The sequence below is a fragment of the Drosophila busckii genome, chromosome 2R (assembly GCF_011750605.1).
Source record: "Drosophila busckii strain San Diego stock center, stock number 13000-0081.31 chromosome 2R, ASM1175060v1, whole genome shotgun sequence".
NCBI lineage: Eukaryota > Metazoa > Arthropoda > Insecta > Diptera > Drosophilidae > Drosophila > Drosophila busckii.
Genome location: NC_046605.1, coordinates 23,084,640 through 23,102,873, shown reverse-complemented (window position 1 = coordinate 23,102,873; position 18,234 = coordinate 23,084,640). Strand labels below are relative to the sequence as shown.

Sequence of the window (18,234 nt, the reverse complement as noted above, 5' to 3'; positions counted from 1 at the left end):
ACGAATCTGATCTTATCCTAATTTCAATAATTAAATGTGCAAAAAAAAAAAAAAATTACATGTATATATGTATTTATCTATTTATTCCAACACATATTGGCAGAAAGTTAAGACGAAGTTAGATTCTGTTATTTAATTTAATTTAAGCTTCAATTCATATTAAAGAAAATAATCATGTACAATATAAATAAATAGAACAAAGCGCGATTAAATAAATATTCTTTTGTGTATATACCAACAAGAAAGATGGCATGCAGCACAACCGAAAAAAAATATTCTAATACTGCGTTTAGAGTTTATTTCTGTTTATTGACTAACTTAAAAAAATCAGTATTTTGTTTTTTATGTTAATTCTTAATTGGTAAAACACCTACCAATTTACAATATCCTTGAAATGAGAATTAAAAAATCTTATCTTGGATGATGTACGTATGAGCATAATCTTTCGTATGTGGTAACAGTTGTAAACGGCTAGGACTGTATCCAATAACACAACTGCAAAGGGCTTAGTCCTACCCAAAGTAACAAGAGTAACCAGGTTGTCATGAGCGTAATATTTGTGTTCTCCTGCCATGTCATCTTTATACATATATTTAAGTATATAAACAAGCGGCTCAGCGTTTGACAGACCTCTGGAATAAGATGCAATGGACCCTATGTCTCTAGACATTTGAAGGAAACTTAATAATTTTATTGAAAAGGTTTTATAAAAAAATTATTTTTATTGTCAAGTGTTGAGCTATTAAGCTTTTTTAATAGCTATTTTTAAGTTTTAATACAAATAAAACTCACGAATTTAAATTTTAAGATTACAAGTTTATTTTGCTACAATAGTGCAGGCTTTTATGATTAATGTTTAATGTTCAATTACAATTTGTAAATTGTGCGGCACGGCCGGCTTTTTATGCGAAACAAAAACGAAACTTATTGGTTATAGAGATCGAATAAAACCACTAAGCATACACACTAAGCTTAGTGATATAACTAAACCATACATAGTAAGTGCAGCTTTGCATAGAAAGAGCGATCTAAGTTAGAAGCGCATGAAGTCAGACGCGCAGTCCCAAATGCACGTATTAAGACAAGAGAGCGAATTTAGAAGTGCAGGCCGAATGCACGCACAAAGAATAGAGCGCGAAAGTTGAGCGCTAAGCGAATGTAGTTAAAGTAAATCATATGTTTTGTAGTTGTGATGCTTATGTTACCAAACATACTTATGCATGACCAAACATACTCCCCCCGTTGGAAGACGCGGGCTTTCAACCAAATCCTGCTTCGGAAGCACGCATAGTTTTTGTATTGCTCTTCGAATGATGCCAGTTGATGTCTTGGTAACAGCAACACGAGAAACGCCATCAGAGCCAGCGATTAGCTCCACGACGCGAGCCAGTGGCCATTTGAGGGGCGGAAAATTTTCATCTTTTACCAAGACTAAGTCGTTGATGATGACATCAGGCGGAGGCGCACGCCATTTAGCACGCTGCTGAAGAAGTGTCAGGTCTTCAAAATATTTGCTGGTAGTAAGACATGCGCTGTCATCGGTCAAGACGGTTCACGTTGAGCGAAGTGACATCAGGTTCAGGAAACAGAGTCATCGGCACAGTGCCCAAAAAATGCGCAGGAGTCAAGACGTCTAGATCTGCGGGGTGCTCTGAAACTTTAAAGAGAGGTCTGGAGTTAATTATTGCGATAATATGGCAGATGAGTGTGTTGAGATCATCAAGCGGCAAAATTGACTGTCCAACTGCTCTGTAAAAATGATATTTCGCTGTCTTCACTGCCGCTTCCCAGAGTCCGCCAAAGTGTGGAGAACGAGGTGGAATGAATTTCCATTCGATGTCATCTGCGAGGCAAAATTCACGGACCTCGTTTATATGGCTTGCGCTGAGGAAAAGTCTCTTGAGTTCAGCTAGCTCATTTTTGGCTCCCACGAAGTTGGTAGCATTGTCCGACCATATGCAAGCAGGCTTACATCTGGTTAAAATGAATCGCCTAAGAGCATTGAGAAATGCTGCGGTTGTTAGATCCGGAACAAGTTCGAGATGAACGGCCTTTGTAGCGAAGCATATGAAGATGGAGATGTAGCATTTTACAGGACCTTTATTCCGAACTTCACTTTTGTGATAAAAGGGCCCACAGTAGTCCACTCCAGTGACGGCAAAAGGATGTGATCCACTAACACGATCTCGAGGGAGATGTGCCATGATGGTCTCTGCTAAGACCGGTTTTGCTCGAAAACACAATGCATTTGCTTGTCACGCTGGCGACAGTCTTGCGACCTCCAATCGGCCAATATTGAAGCCGAATCCGAGCAAGGAGAGATCGAGGTCCAGCATGCAACTGACGCCTGTGAAAATCCATAATAATGGCACGTATGACTGGGTGACTTCTTGGGAGTATTATGGGATGTCGAGCAGTGAAGTCCAGACTCGAGTGCTCTAACCGACCGCCAACACGAAGAAGTCAAAAATCATCCAGAAATGGAGTGAGCGAGACAATTGAGCTAGATGCTTTGATCTTCCCTCCAGCTTCAACAGTCTTGTATTCATCATTCAGATGAACCATTTGAATGCAACGCAAGAGCAATTGAGTGCCCTTGTCAATGCAATCTACGGTAAGATTAGGCTGCCTGATGCGACTTTTAAATTTGTATATGTAGCCAAAGACACGCCTAAGGATTTTAAAAGAGTTCACAAATTTGCATCTTTGACTGACATCAGCAGATTGAGTGACGGCAATGAGAGCCTTTTGCCGAAGCTCTGGAAGAGTCTGTGGTGGCAGACATGATGAAGGCCATGCGATTGGTTCCTCAAGTAAGAATTTGGGACCATGCGATGAGTTCGCTCGGAAGCGATCCTCTAGACAAGATGTCAGCAGGGTTGCATGCGGTGGGTACATAACGCCATTCCATGCTTGTTGTTAGTTCTTGAACTAACGAGATGCGATTCGCTGTAAAGGTTTGAAATCAAGATGGCTCATCACGAATCCAAGATAGGACGACGGCAGACCAGCAATTGAATCGACAATTGAACAAATTCATTTAAGCTACTTCTCGAATGAGCTCAGATAAAAGCGCAGCAGCAGACAGTTCAAGCTTGGGAACTGTAAGGGTCCTTAGTGGTGCAACTCTAGATTTGGAGCACAACAGATGCGCCGTCCGCTTCTGTTTGTCAGTCGAGACAACATATATGCATCCACCGTAAGCTTCAATGCTAGCATCACAAAATCCGTGTACTTCGATTACGTCCTTTGGAATGATCACCAATCGAGGAAGCTTGATTCGCTCAGTTTGACAAATGTCAGCACACAATGTGTTCCATGAAGAATGTAACGCTGCTGGAAGGCTTTCATCCCAATCTAAGTGTTCTCTCCAAAGGTGTTGTAGAAAAATCTTTGCCATTGTTATCACCGGTCCGATGAGTCCAAGTGGATCATAAATCCTAGCGATCGTAGAAAGCACGGATCGCTTGCTTGGCTTGCCAGGTGCTTTCATAGGCGAGAAGTTAAGTAACAGGCAGTCTGCAACTGGATCCCACGCAAGGCCGAGCGTCTTGGTGATATCAGTGCTGTCATCAAACTTAAGAAATGTTTCCTTGTCTTTCTCGGGAATCTGCTCAAGCACGCGAGCACCACTTTCGCAACTGGAAATTTCCCTTTTGTAACAGGCTGGCTGTTTGTTGCATGATCTCCAAAACATCCTGGACTGAGTTGCCTCCCGTAATGAGATCGTCTACATAAAAGTCGCGCAGAACAATCTGAGAGCCAATGGGAAATGAGATTTTTTCATCAATAGCCAACTGCTGCATGGCTCTAACGGCTAAGAATGAGGCTGGCTTAGTGCCGTAAGTGACGGTGTCAAGTTTGAAGATTTGGATTTCCTGTTTAGGAGAATCGCGCCAAAGGATGCACTGAAGGTATGAGTCAGACTCAGCCATCCTTACGCATCGACACATCTTACAAATATCGCCAGTCAGGCCAACTGGAAATGTCCGAAATTGCAAAAGAGTGTTAAACAGCTTGGGTTGTATGGTGGGGCCAGCCATAAGAATATCATTAAGAGAGTGGCCTGACGATGATAAGGCAGAACCATCGAGCACAACTCTGAGCTTCGTTGTTGAGCTATCCTCCTTAAGCACGCAATGATGAGGAAGAAAGTACCTGCACTGACCTCGCAGGCTGGACACCACACGGGACATATGTTTGAGGTCCACATACTCTTTGATGAATTGCCTTAAGCTCTGGTAGACGCTCCAATTTGCGTTCTAGATTACAGAAACGGCGATATGCTTGCGCATAAGAATCACCAAGCATTTCAACACCTGGCTTAACGGGGAGGCGAACAGAGAATTCACCAGTGTGCAAGCGAGAGTGCGTTTGCTTGAAGTGTGTTTCGCAATCAAGCTCTTCCTTGGTGTATTTGCTACTGGCATTAGGCAAGGACTCTACTTCCCAAAACCGACGAACAATTTGATCAAGGCGGTGATCAGGATTGGAAGGCGATGCTGGAGTCAGGCGTGTAACCATACACGAGGCAGGGCTCGGCGAAAGTGCTCCTCCTGTCACTATCCAGCCGAGTTGAGTCTTTTGAAGGATGGGCAAATCAGGAGCCATCTTTATTTGCCCAACGCTTAACAATTCGAAGAATAGACCTGCACCAATAAGTAGGTCGATTTGTTGCGGTTTATTAAATTCAGGATCAGCTAAGCGAAGATTCGAGGGTATATTCCAAAGATCAATGTTGATGTTGTAATTGGGTTGATGCCCAGTGATGGACGGTGCTATCAAAACCGAAATATTTGCCGAGTAGTCGGATGCACGCGATTTTAGACAAATATCTGCAGAATAGCCTTCTGCGACTACACTGAAATCTCCCAAACGAGATATCACCGTAGGTGACTTGCGCTTGCGTAGCTGGAGATGCTGAGCTAGACGAGAAGTGATGATGTGCACCTGTGAACCAGAATCAAGCAGGGCACGACAAGGAACGAGATTGCCAAATCGACTTCTTATATTGATAATAGCAGTTGCCAAAAGCACAACGTCATGGCTACTATTTTGGGCGATGAGTGATGTAAATGCAGTAGTCGCATGCAGAGAGCTATTAGCTTGAGTGGCGTCAGGCTGAGAGTCAAAATGCAAAAGTGTGTGGTGTGTTGCCTTACAACGATCGCATGTACTAGAGGTACACTCCTTCATACGATAACCCTTCCGCAAGCAGTTAATGCAAAAGGCCAATTTCTTAGCCTCGACGAAGACGCAGCTTGTGGTGATAAGTTACCAAAACGGGAAAAAGTGATATATCAAATGGCCAGTTGAAATCACAAAACATGCATTCGTTTGGAATTACTGTAGTAGGTGGACACAAAAGGATTTTCTACTGTTGTTAGGGAATTTTGCTACTCTTTCCCAACCTTAGTTGCTAGGCGTATACGTTGCCATAGCTTGTTTCACATTCTTCAGCCTTGGACATCGTCGCTCCAGAAATTCCATGAACCTTTCGCATGTAGGTATAGTGTCCATCAGCGTTGTCACCTCCCAATTGGCTTGAGTTGCCTTGTCTAATTTTGAAGTATGATATGCACAATGATGCGTCCAGCAATCTGTTCAGCACTGCCCAAGATCTGTAACGCGCGGCTATTGGCGATCACGGTGTCAGAAAGCGATCGTAGCTTTTACAGCTGAACGATGATTCAATGCGATTCAAACTCAAGATGTCAGTAACATGTGATTGAAAAATGAGACGCTTGTTATTAAATCGCCTCTTCAGCAAGTCGAGTGCAATTGTGTAATTAGCACTGCTGATCTCCAGTGAAGAAACAGTATCCAAAGCTGGTCCTTTAAGGCACGAGCGTAAATGCTGGAACTTTTCCACATCTGATAAGCCGCAATCCTTATCAATTATTGATGTAAACATTGATATAAAGTCTGCGAACTTGGTATAACCACCGCTAAAATCCGGCAACTTGAGCTCAGGTAACCGAATGCGACTCTGAGAAAAGCCTGCATGACTGTTGGCAACTGAGTCTTGCCTCATTGTAGAGCACAGTGGTGACGTCACTTTTCGTTTATTAATTTCGCGTCGGATTGTAGTTTTTAATAGTACGGCTCGCTCATCAAAGCTTATGCGCAATGCACTTCCGATTTCATCAAAATTATGCTCCTCTAATGCATCATGTGCAGCGTAAAATGATTTTTGTGCACTCTCAAGCGTCTAAAGCCGCGCAACTAACTCCTCCTCGCAGAGAGTACAGAGGGATTCGGGCAAGAGAGCCTCGCCATCCGCTTGACCTGGTCATCGATAGCCTTGGCCTTGGCCTTGTAAAACGGAGCGCCAAGCCTCGATGGTGGAGCGTCGGTTTGCATTTTATTTTATTTATGTATGATGCACGCGCGCACAGCACAGTATGGAATTAAAATAATTGCAACAGTTTTAAATGTACTGGCGGCAGTCGATGTGACAAATGTCCAATTATGTGCACTACAACGTTAGGTGTATAAACTGCCGGCTCTACGCGATACGATAAGAGCGACAATCACAATTCAGGTGTATTTGTGCAATACAGTTTTAAATGTACTGGCGGCACTTATGCACTGATATACATATGTATGTTTGTATCGACAAGTTTAGGCATTTATGTACGCGAGCGACAAAACCATATGATTGAACACTGCACTATGGGGAATATTTCCATTTTTCGTATATAAAGTCATTTTTTCAAAATGTTCAAATTTGATTTTTTTTCGCTAACATCTTTAGAATTCTTCAAACTGTAAAGTTGCATACCAAAAAAATTTCTATAACAGACCACTGTTAAGCTGTACAGCTGTAAAGTCAGCTGTTACTGTCGAAAAGCACGTGCCAGCAAATTGAACTTTTTTGCAGCTAATATTCGGATTGATATTGTTTCAACCTGAAACATTTTTTTTACAAAATTTTAAAAGGATATCAAAGGTACAGGGTTGTACTATATGTTTGTTGTACTAATATTTTGTATCTGTGCGTGTTCTATTAATATTTTGTGAAATTAGCAAATGCTTTTAAAACTAATATTTTGGAAAGAAATATCAACTTGCGTCCAACTACATGTTGTAGAGCTATTAATTGTGGTTTAAGGGTGTTAGTCTCAATGTGCACAAATCCGCACAACCTGAGAAATTTACATTATATATATAAAAAGCGTTATAAAACGCACAACTAAGTAGTTTGGCACGGATAACTTTGAAAACAAAAAAGTTTTTCATACAAGAACACCTTTTTTACCAATTGTTCCTATGGCAGCTATAGTTGCTCGATTTGTTTCATTTTTTGACAAAGTATTAAAATTATGATTATACACAAAACTTGTAAGTTTGGTCCAGATCGCTTGAAAACAACGAATTTACATACCCTAAAAATTAAAAATGGGCGGTGCCACGCCCATTTTTCTGGCACAATTTTGTATTGATCTTAGAAGGCTAATGCAAAAAACTAGACCAAAATATCTCATTCCGTTTTTGCGTTATTAATTTATATTCGAAAAATGGGAATATTCCCCATAGTGCACTGTAGTGAACTGGTGTCACTAAAATGCACTTTGCGCGACGAAATCAGTCAAAACACTATGCAGGTGCACTAATATGTAGTTGTATATGCACTGTGTATATTTGTGCTGAATAGTTTTATATATGTACACTGACAGCACGATGCGAAAAACTAATGCCCATATGTTCACTACAGATTTAAATGCACTGGCGGCACTTATGCACTGCTATACATATGTACGCGATATATATATGTACGCGATATATATATGTACGCTACAAAGTAATGCGACAACTACAATACATATGTTTGTCGTGACAAGTTTATTGCACTGCTATTTGCGTAAATTGAGAGCGCGGAGCGAAGGTACACTAAATAGTTTGATTTTACGTGGTGACTGTACACGAATTTATACAGCACCAGAATAGTTATTTTTGCGCTCACCGAACTTGAGAGACGAAAATGCAAGAAAATATACGAACAAAGAAACACAGTTAATGCAGCGCCTCTGAGATGACTAGAGAACGTTAATGTTAATGTGAATGTTAATTATGCACTAACACTGAACAAAGTTCACAGTTTACTGTTTTTTATTGTTTATTAATTTTAGCGTATCACGTCGGGGTAACCAAATGTTGAGCTATTATACGGTTTTTTTAATAGCTATTTTTAAGTTTTAATACAAATAAAACTCACGAATTTAAATTTTAAGATTACAAGTTAATTGTGCGGCACGGCCGGCTTTTTATGCGAAACGAAAACGAAACTTATTGGTTATAGAGATCGAATATAACGAAACCATACATAGTAAGTGCAGCTTTGCATAGAAAGAGCGATCTAAGTTAGAAGCGCAGTGCCAAAATGCACGCGCAAAGAAGAGAGCATGAAGTTAGACGCGCAGTCCCAAATGCACGTATTAAGACAAGAGAGCGAATTTAGAAGTGCAGGCCGAATGCACGCACAAAGAATAGAGCGCGAAAGTTGAGTGCTAAGCGAATGTAGTTAAAGTAAATCATTTGTTTTGTAGTTGTGATGCTTACAAATGTTACTTTTTGGTCTTGCATGACCAAACATCAAGGTTTAAGTAATTTTCCGAAATATGTAATTAATATAAATTTATGCTTCACATAGGAGCAGTTGAGAGCCGCAGTGAAAAATTAGTGTAAGGCATAAACGATTAAGTCTTATTAAATTAAGTTAAATTACCTGGTACAGATGAAAATACGCCCACAAAAATGTAAAATTTTTTATTGCACCCTTTTTTCAGAGTCAGTTTTTGGTGGGAAATAAATAGTATGATTAAACTAAACTATCAGGTATTGTAGTATACAGGTTATTTAGTTCAGAATTTTTTCGTTAGTGTAATTTGATCAACGGCTTACAATTGCTGAGAGAGAGAGCAAAGAGTAACAAGAACAGTCACTCTGTACCCTTCGCTGTCACACAGCGACGGACGTGCGTGGGCAAGGAACTATAAGAACATGCCAATACTTCGTTAGAAATATGTATATCAAAGAAAAGGAAAATTAGCAAACATATTGGAATGGCAAGCGCTGCAGAAGAAAAAAATACAGCCGCGTGCAAAGTTTTAGTATCTGGTCAAACTAGTAAGTGAACAGAAGCGAATTGAATCAGTCTATTTTTTGTGCCCAAATAATTATAATCTTCCAACACGTGTCTGCAAAAACATTCAAAGTTCTAAATACATTAGGCATACAAGTGACAGTGGTATTTAATAAATAATACAAGCGCTGACAGTAACGTATAAACGCCTGTGCATCACGCAGTGCGCGTATAAAAAGAAATATTGTATCTTTGCATATAATAATCAAATAAGTCTCGTGTGAGGTAAGATATTCGCTTCATGAATGTCTATAGTTAATAATAAAGGAAAACAAATAACTTGCAGCCTTGCAACAAGCTATCGTAGTTATTACGAGTATAGCAGTCGGCTTCACGCACGATATACCCCAATAAGTGTACTCGATAGAGGGTATGGACCACTCGCCTCGGACAACGTCATAGAAGAGCCAGGCGAGTAAAATCCAAAATATTTCTTCAATAATAACATTCAAAATAATATAAAATTGTAGCTAACTCAACACGCTGTCTCTCACCCCTATATTTGCACACGAACATATGTATACATAACGAATTCTATAATTTAACCCACAGTATCATCAGCTGACTTCGAAGGGCCCAACGAACAAAGGCGATGGATATATGTATATTGGTATCTGTGAGTAAAACAATACACAAACACAAGCAGTGCATTGTCATATACATATATGTATGTATATGTGTATGTGTAAGCAAATATAATGAAGCAAACAATAACTAAACACAGTGAGTCGTGGTAGCTATCGTAAAAGTAATTAATTGTAAGAAACTTTAATTAGCACATGCGGTGCAAAAATAATTTTTTTGACCATCGATGTAAATTTTGGTCCTTGGGCTTCTGCCAAATATTTTATAGTTTTTTTTTTTTTAATATTTTCTTTGAATAATGCCAACGAAAGGCAATAAAGCATACTCTGTAAATTTAGTAACATGATTCGCTAACAGCGTATTACTTTGGTGCATCGCACACACCTATAATGGGTACAGTCTACGCGCACACCTACTAGAACTGGGTCTAGTATTAAATTCGGGGCAGCATCATAGTGCTTCAAGCACACTGCCATGGCAGGGAGGGTATAGAACAGGGTATGCCACGACATCTGCATACTCTTACAAAATATGTAGTCCGTTTACTATCGCACAACCAGTATTTGTCCCGCGTTTGCAGACACTCCCTTTAGATCCATTTCCATATTAATCTTCAACAGTGCACTTAAAATTTTTGTCTTTTGGTAGCTTGAGTATAGAAAGTGAAGCAAGAACCCATACCCCATCAGGCGAGCTAAGTCAGTCAGCAAGAAGTGCACGAACGCTCATCATTCTATGCTCTGCCAACATCATTGTGCAATCTGCACGCTACATAAAAAGATAAAGTGGCTCCCATCAGGTGGGACCTGACGACATAGACGAGTTAAAATATCTCTAAGCGTGGGTCTAGTAAGACTTTTAGAACATCTAGTCAGTCTCACAACAGTTCTGACTATTCCATCCACTAGTACTTTACAGTCATTATTTGAAATCAAAGCAAAATGTAACGTTTGTGATGTGACGCTATGCTCCCAGTTTACTGTTCTCTGGAATGGCGATATTAATTGCGAGAATGCAATTTATCGACCGAGACAAAGCTGGCTCGGCTCAAGTAGCATTCACTTCATAGATTTTTCATTTGTCGAACGGGTTATGACAGTCAGGCTAGTGAAAGCTACAGAAGTAAAACATTTATTATTGGAAAAGCGAGTCTTTTTGAATATCACGAGAAGATCGACCATAATAATATTATACTCACTTAATACTTACCTAGTTTGAAAAAAACAGGCCTTTGAAATGAAATCTGTGACCAACCTTCACAATCACACCTGGAATAGCAGCACAGTAGCATTCGCGCTAAGTGTCTGACCGGTATGACTGAACATTAGGTTAGGACTCGCAGAGAGAATAGTACTCATTTAAATTCGCAATAGCAAAAAGTAAACAGACCAACATTTTAGAAAATGCCGTAGATCGTGCCCATGTGCGTGGTGCGATTATCTTAACTGAAAATTAAAGCCATAAAATATGTCCGTGCGACTCAGTACCGAAGATTTAAGTACAGCTCCAGAATTACTTTGTGGATGCTGTCATGAAATTATTAGTACAAATGAATTAATAGCAACGTCTCCGTGCAAGCACAAGTTCCACGAAACTTGCATCAGAGAAGCATTGCAAAGCAGTAACACTTGTCCAGTGTGCAAGATTGTTTGCTCACTCAGACAATTAGCTCTAATAGCAATTTAGCAGCCGAATTAGGTGCAGCTAGTAACGCAAATCTGTCAATTGATAGCGGACCATCTACTTCGAGAAACAGAGAAAGAAATGTAGTACGTAGGGGACAAACCCCACGCGGCAGAATGACAACCAGGTCAAGTAATAGAGCCAACGCCAACCGCAACGGCCCAGTGGCGAATCAACAAGCCACAATAATGAGCACAGAGTTCGTAAACTCATTGATTCAAACTGCGATGCAGTCGCAACAACAACAGTTGATGCAACGTCTTACGTCAATAATACAGCAGCAGCTATCTGCAGTGCATTTAAATACTGAAGAACACAGCGCACCTCATGCAACAAGGCAAAGGCATCCGATAGCTCAAAATGCAAGCCCGAATATCAGTAGCATATCTAGTGTACCACTGATACCACCAGAAAAAGCTTCTAGCATAATCCAAAACTGGAAGTTAAGCTTTGATGGCTCTCGTAGCGGTCTCATGACCGAAGATTTTCTTTACCGCGTTAGGTCTATGACCAACAGAAATCTATATGGTAACTACAGTCTTTTGTGTGACCACCTGCATCTACTGCTGGTAGGTAAAGCAAACGATTGATTTTGGAACTTTCACAAGAACTTTCCAGAATTTACTTGGAACGCATTTTGCGAAGAGTTCCGTAAAAAGTTTAAAGAAGTCGATACTGACATGGATATCTGGGATTCTATTAATGTCAGAAAACAAGGTGATCGCGAGCCATTTGAAGAATCTCAATTTGATATAGAGAAGTTAGCCAGTCGCTTGCGTAACCCCATATGTGAAGAATCATTAGTACATATTTTGATTAGGAATTCCAAATTATCAGTGCGTTACGAACTTATGCATTTAGGTATTTGCAAAATATCGCGTCTGCGAGAGGAAATACACACCCATGAACAGTTTTACAAACAAAACAAGTCTCAGTCGGCAAAAGCCTACCGACCCCACATTTCCGAACTAGACGAAGATTCAGAGGTTTCAGCTGTTGAACAAACAAAGTTGATATGCTGGAACTGTAATAAGTCAGGACACCGATACGACCTTTGTCTAGAACCAAGAAATATCTTTTGCTATGGTTGCGGTGCGAAAGACACATACAAACCTCATTGCAAAACGTGTAATCCATCGAAAAACCGAGTGACGGATGCGCGGTCGAAACACGCACTGTCGCATCCAAACCCCTAGACACTTCTGTTAGTACACAGACTGACAACGGTGATACGTAAGATCTGTCTGAAAATAGTCCAAAAAACTTTTCTCACCAACCCTTTAACAGCCGCCTAGCGAATTATTTAGCAGTCAGAAAACGCATATTCGACCAGGTAGAAAACATTAATGAAGTTCACTCACCGAAACGTTCTACAGCACGCATACGAACATACTGGAAGAAAATTAGGTCATGCCGGAAGAACCTTATAGCTGCGATCTTCACAAAGCATAGAATTCTACATCATTCAAAATCTGAAGCAAGACGTATACTTGGGAATAGACTTTTGGAAAAGTTTCGGTTTGCTACAGCGAATCACCCCAAAATTCACCTAGTATAAACGAGCTTGATATTGGAGATTACGACACCACAGAACTTCCGAAAATTCATAAATTATCTGAGCAACAACAAAGTGAACTAGATATTGTGATTAGTAAATTACCGTCGTTCGAAAAAGAAGGGTTAGGTCGGACGCACATAATCGAACACAGCATCGATGTGGGCGACGCCAAACCGATAAAGCAGAGGCATTGGCCTATATCGCCAGCGAAAGAACAGCTTATGTTCTGAAATCGAACACATGCTAGCTTTAGACGTCATAGAAGAATCCAACAGTCCATGGAGTAGCAATTGTGTGTTAGTACAGAGAGGTAACAAGCTTAGATTATGTTTAGATTCAAGAGAAGTAAACAAATGTACTCGAAAAGATGCCTATCCTCTTCCACACGTAGATGGTTTACTAAGTAGACTACCTCCAGCCCGATTCATCACAGGATTAGACATGAAGCATGCATTCTGGCAGATACCCCTTGAGGAAAAATCTAGACAATACACAGCTTTTACTATACCTAATCGACCACTATTTCAATACAAAGTTATGCCTTTCGGTTTATGCAATGCCGCGCAAACTCTCTGCCGCTTAATGGATCAAGTTATTCCCGCGCATTTGCGCTCGAGAGTTTTTGTCTACTTAGATGATCTTTTGATACTTTCTGATAACTTTGACTCACACATGTCACTTTTAACGGAAGTAGCGACCCATTTGCGAAAGGCCAATTTAACCATCAATATCGCGAAGTCCAAATTTTGCATGAAAGAAATTAAGTATTTAGGATTCATTATAGGCGATGGTCAGATTAAAACTGACCCCAATAAAGTAGTAGCGATCAACGAATTTCCAGGACCCTCATCTAGCAAACAGTTGAGAAGATTTCTAGGTATGTCAGGCTGGTACCGACGTTTCGTTAAAGGCTACGCCGCACTTAGTCTACCTCTAACGAACCTGTTAAAGAAAAATAAACATTTCGCGTGGAACAGTGAAGCAGAAGAAGCTTTCCAGCGTCTTAAAAGCAAACTAATCTCCGCTCCAATCCTGAGCACCCCTAACTTTTCGAAGCGATTCATATTATTATGCGATGCTAGTCTAAGTGGACTAGGATGCGTACTCGCTCAAGAGAATGAAGAAGGAGTCGAGCTTCCAATCGCATACATGTCAGTTAAACTGACACAAGCTCAACGTAATTATTCAGTCACCGAACTAGAGTGCCTCGCTGTAATAAATGGAATTCAAAAATTCCGTGCTTATATAGAGGGCCAAGAATTCGTCGTGATCACCGATCACGCTGCCTTAAAATGGTTAATGAACCAGAAAGATCTGACAGGCCGCCTGGCGAGGTGGGCAATTAAGTTGCAAGGCTTTTTGTTCACAATACTACATCGTCGAGGTTCGCACAACGTCGTTGAAGACGCGCTTTCTCGTAGAGATGAATTTCCTATCGACGAGATCGCACAGTCGTTATCTATTGTCGACTTGCAGTCACAGGAATTCAGTTCATCTGAATACAAAAAACTGATAGAACACATTAAATTAAATGAAAGAAAACTCCCCGATTTGAAAATCATGGAAAACTATGTATACAAACGCACAGAACCCGTAAATAGAGATTCTGCACAAGAAGCCAGTGCTTGGAAACTGTGGATTCCCCAAGGGCTCGTCAACGATGTCGTACATCGTGCCCATGATCCACCAGATTGAGCACATTGTGGAACTGGTAAAATGATCGAAAATCTGAAAAGATACCTATTTTGGCCTGGGATGACAGTGCAGATTCGAAACTTCGTCTCCAGCTGTTCGGTTTGTAAAGCAACCAAAAGTCCAAGCTCAATATTAAGACCTCCAATGGGTAAGCCTCTGGAATCAGAAAGACCTTTCCAGAAACTGTATATGGACATTCTAGGACCGTACCCCAGATCCAAGAATGGAAATATAGGTCTCCTAGTAGTAGTTGATCATAACACAAAATTCCACTTCTTGCAGCCCCTAAAGAAATTTGTTTCGAACAACATCTGTTCCTACTTGGAAAAGTCTATTTTCTACACATTTGGTGTTCCGGAGACAATCTTGACGGACAACGGTTCGCAGTTCAAATCCAATCAGTTCAAAGCGTTTCTTACTCGATTCGGCGTGTCTCATATATGTACAGCCATTCAGCCGCAAGCGAACGCCAGTGAGCGACTAAATCGATCGGTCCTCGCAGCAATTCGCGCATACATAGGTCAAGACAGTCACTTGTCAGAAATCAGTGGATCCCTAAGAACAACCGTACACCGCAGTACAGGCTACTCTCCATATTTTCTTTGTTTCGGGCAGAATATGATTCTAAACGGTCAAGATTATGGTCTGTTGCGCAAGCTTGATATGTTAACAGATTACACGGCTTTAAAACAGCCAGATGTACTACAACTTGCTCGTGATCGAGCAAAAACAAACATGTCCAAAGTTCACGATACAACTAAAATGCGGAGATACTGTGTATGCTCGTAACTTCTCACAAAGCAGCGCAGTCAAGAAGTTTGGTAGTAAATTGGCACCCGTCTTTATAAAAGCCACGGTAGCTCGGAAAGTAAGCCCCACATATTATGAGCTGAAAAACCAGGACGGAAAGTCTATAGGAACTTATCATTTGAAAGATATAAAGTGCTAAGAACTCAAATAACCTTTTACTGTTCTTCTTCAGATATTGATTATTCGTGAAAGTCCCTCATAACATTTTCTGTTGTGTAGTATACAGGTTATTTAGTTCAGAATTTTTTTTGTCAGTGTAATTTGATTTAACGGCTTACAATTGCTGAGAGAGAGAGCAAAGAGTAACAAGAACAGTCGCTCTGTACCCCTCGCTCTCACACAGCGACGGACGTGCGTGGGCAGGGAACTATAAGAACATGCCATTACTCCGTTAGAAATATGTATATCAAAGAAAAGGAAAATTAGCAAACATATTGGAATGGCAAGCGCTGCAGAAGAAAAAAATACAGCCGCGTGCAAAGTTTTAGTATCTGGTCAAACTAGTAAGTGAACAGAAGCGAATTGAATCAGTCTATTTTTTTGTGCCCAAATAATTATAATCTTCCAACACGTGTCTGCAAAAACATTCAAAGTTCTAAATACATTAGGCATACAAGTGGTATTTAATAAATAATACAAGCGCTGACAGTAACGTATAAACGCCTGTGCATCGCGCAGTGCGTGTATAAAAAGAAATATTGTATCTTTGCATATAATAATCAAACAAGTCTCGTGTGAGGTAAAATATTCGCTTCATGAATGTCTATAGTTAATAATAAAGAAAAACAAATAACTTGCAGCCTTGCAACAAGCTATCGTAGTTATTACGAGTATAGCAGTCGGCTTCACGCACGATATACCCCAATAAGTGTACTCGATAGAGGGTATGGACCACTCGCCTCGGACAACGTCATAGAAGAGCCAGGCGAGTGATCTCCAAAAAGTAATGAGATTTGCAAAATAAAAATTGGCCGTCAAGATGCACGTGTAAAATAAAAGAGAAAAGCGAGAGGAGGCGAACCCCTGCACAGCGCCGTAACAATTTCGGTCTACGCACAGTGGGACCAGCCGCGCGAATTACCGCGTGATATATGAACCATTTATTTTTTTTTATTTCCGATTAGTATTATTTTTTTTTAGCTTAAAATCCAAAATATTTCTTCAATAATAACATTCAAAATAATATAAAATTGTAGCTAACTCAACACGCTGTCTCTCACCCCTATATTTGCACACGAACATATGTATACATAACGAATTCTATAATTTAACCCACAGTAGCATCAGCTGACTTCGAAGGGCCCAACGAACAAAGGCGATGGATATATATTGGTATCTGTGAGTAAAACAATACACAAACACAAGCAGTGCATTGTCATATACATATATGTATGTATATGTGTATGTGTAAGCAAATATAATGAAGCAAACAATAACTAAACACAGTGAGTCGTGGTAGCTATCGTAAAAGTAATTAATTGTAAGAAACTTTAATTAGCACATGCGGTGCAAAAATAATTTTTTGACCATCGATGTAAATTTTGGTATTTGGACTTCTGCCAAATATTTTATAGTTTTTTTTTTTTTAATATTTTCTTTGAATAATGCCAACGAAAGGCAATAAAGCATACTCTGTAAATTTAGTAACATGATTCGCTAACAGCGTATTACTTTGGTGCATCGCACACACCTATAATGGGTACAGTCTACGCGCACACCTACTAGAACTGGGTCTAGTATTAAATTCGGGGCAGCATCATAGTGCTTCAAGCACACTGCCATGGCAGGGAGGGTATAGAACAGGGTATGCCACGACATCTGCATACACTTACAAAATATGTGGTCCGTTTACTATCCCACAACCAGTATTTATCCCGCGTTTGCAGACATTCCCTTTAGATCCATATCCATATTAATCTTCAACAGTGCACTTAAAATTTTTGTCTTTTGGTAGCTTGAGTATAGAAAGTGAAGCAAGAATACCCATACCCCATCCGGCGAGCTAAGTCAGTAAAGCAAGAAGTGGAACGCTCATCATTCTATGCTCTGCCAACATCATTGTACAATCTGCACGCTACAGTATGCCACATAAATCACCTCAGTTTAAATTTTGTTCAAATTTCCTTCAAATTAAAAAAGAAACAAATCGAATACTCTAGTTGAGTTTAAGTTTAATTTTGTGGACACATATGTACATACATTGATTATACGAAATAAGTTAATTATTAATTAATGCGTCATTTCTCAAAACCTCTTGCAATAATTTTATGTGTCCTAAGTTTCTCTCAATAAGAAAAGATAAAAGATAAACCGGGAAATTTAAATTTTTCTCTCAATAAATATTTCACGAGAGGTAGGACAGATCAATTGTTTTCGAATTCAAAAGTTATCGAAAAGTCATTATGATTTCCGACTGTTGAAGCTATCGATATTGCACATATTGAAAGCTATCGAAGCCCTAAAAAGGTTATGGCAAATTTAAAAGGTTTTGAAAAATCTAATAAATTTCGAAACAAATCGAAGGAATTCGAATATTCTATACATTATCGAAAAGTTTTAAAGCCATCGACATCTCCAAAAACTATCAAAAAATGCAATAGTTATGGAAAATTTTAAAACTAGACAATTTGCAAAAGTGATCGAAAAATGTATATATTATCGATAATTCACAATTATTCAAAATTAGTAAATAGCCCAAAAATGATTGGAAATTATAAGAATATATAGACATTTCCTTAAAACATTAAGTGGGTTTTAA

General features: G+C 39.7%; 1 protein-coding gene across 1 annotated transcript in view; it reads left to right on the top strand.

The window, feature by feature from the left end:
• Positions 1 to 9,712: 9,712 nt before the first annotated feature.
• Positions 9,713 to 18,234, top strand: part of LOC117135093 — a 92,906-nt gene continuing 84,384 nt past the window's right edge. The window contains exons 1-2 of the mRNA XM_033295042.1: positions 9,713 to 9,761; positions 16,755 to 16,814. Of these exons, the coding sequence (XP_033150933.1) occupies positions 9,746 to 9,761; positions 16,755 to 16,814 (76 nt within the window). The 5' untranslated portion in view covers positions 9,713 to 9,745. The remainder of the gene's footprint in view (positions 9,762 to 16,754; positions 16,815 to 18,234) is intronic.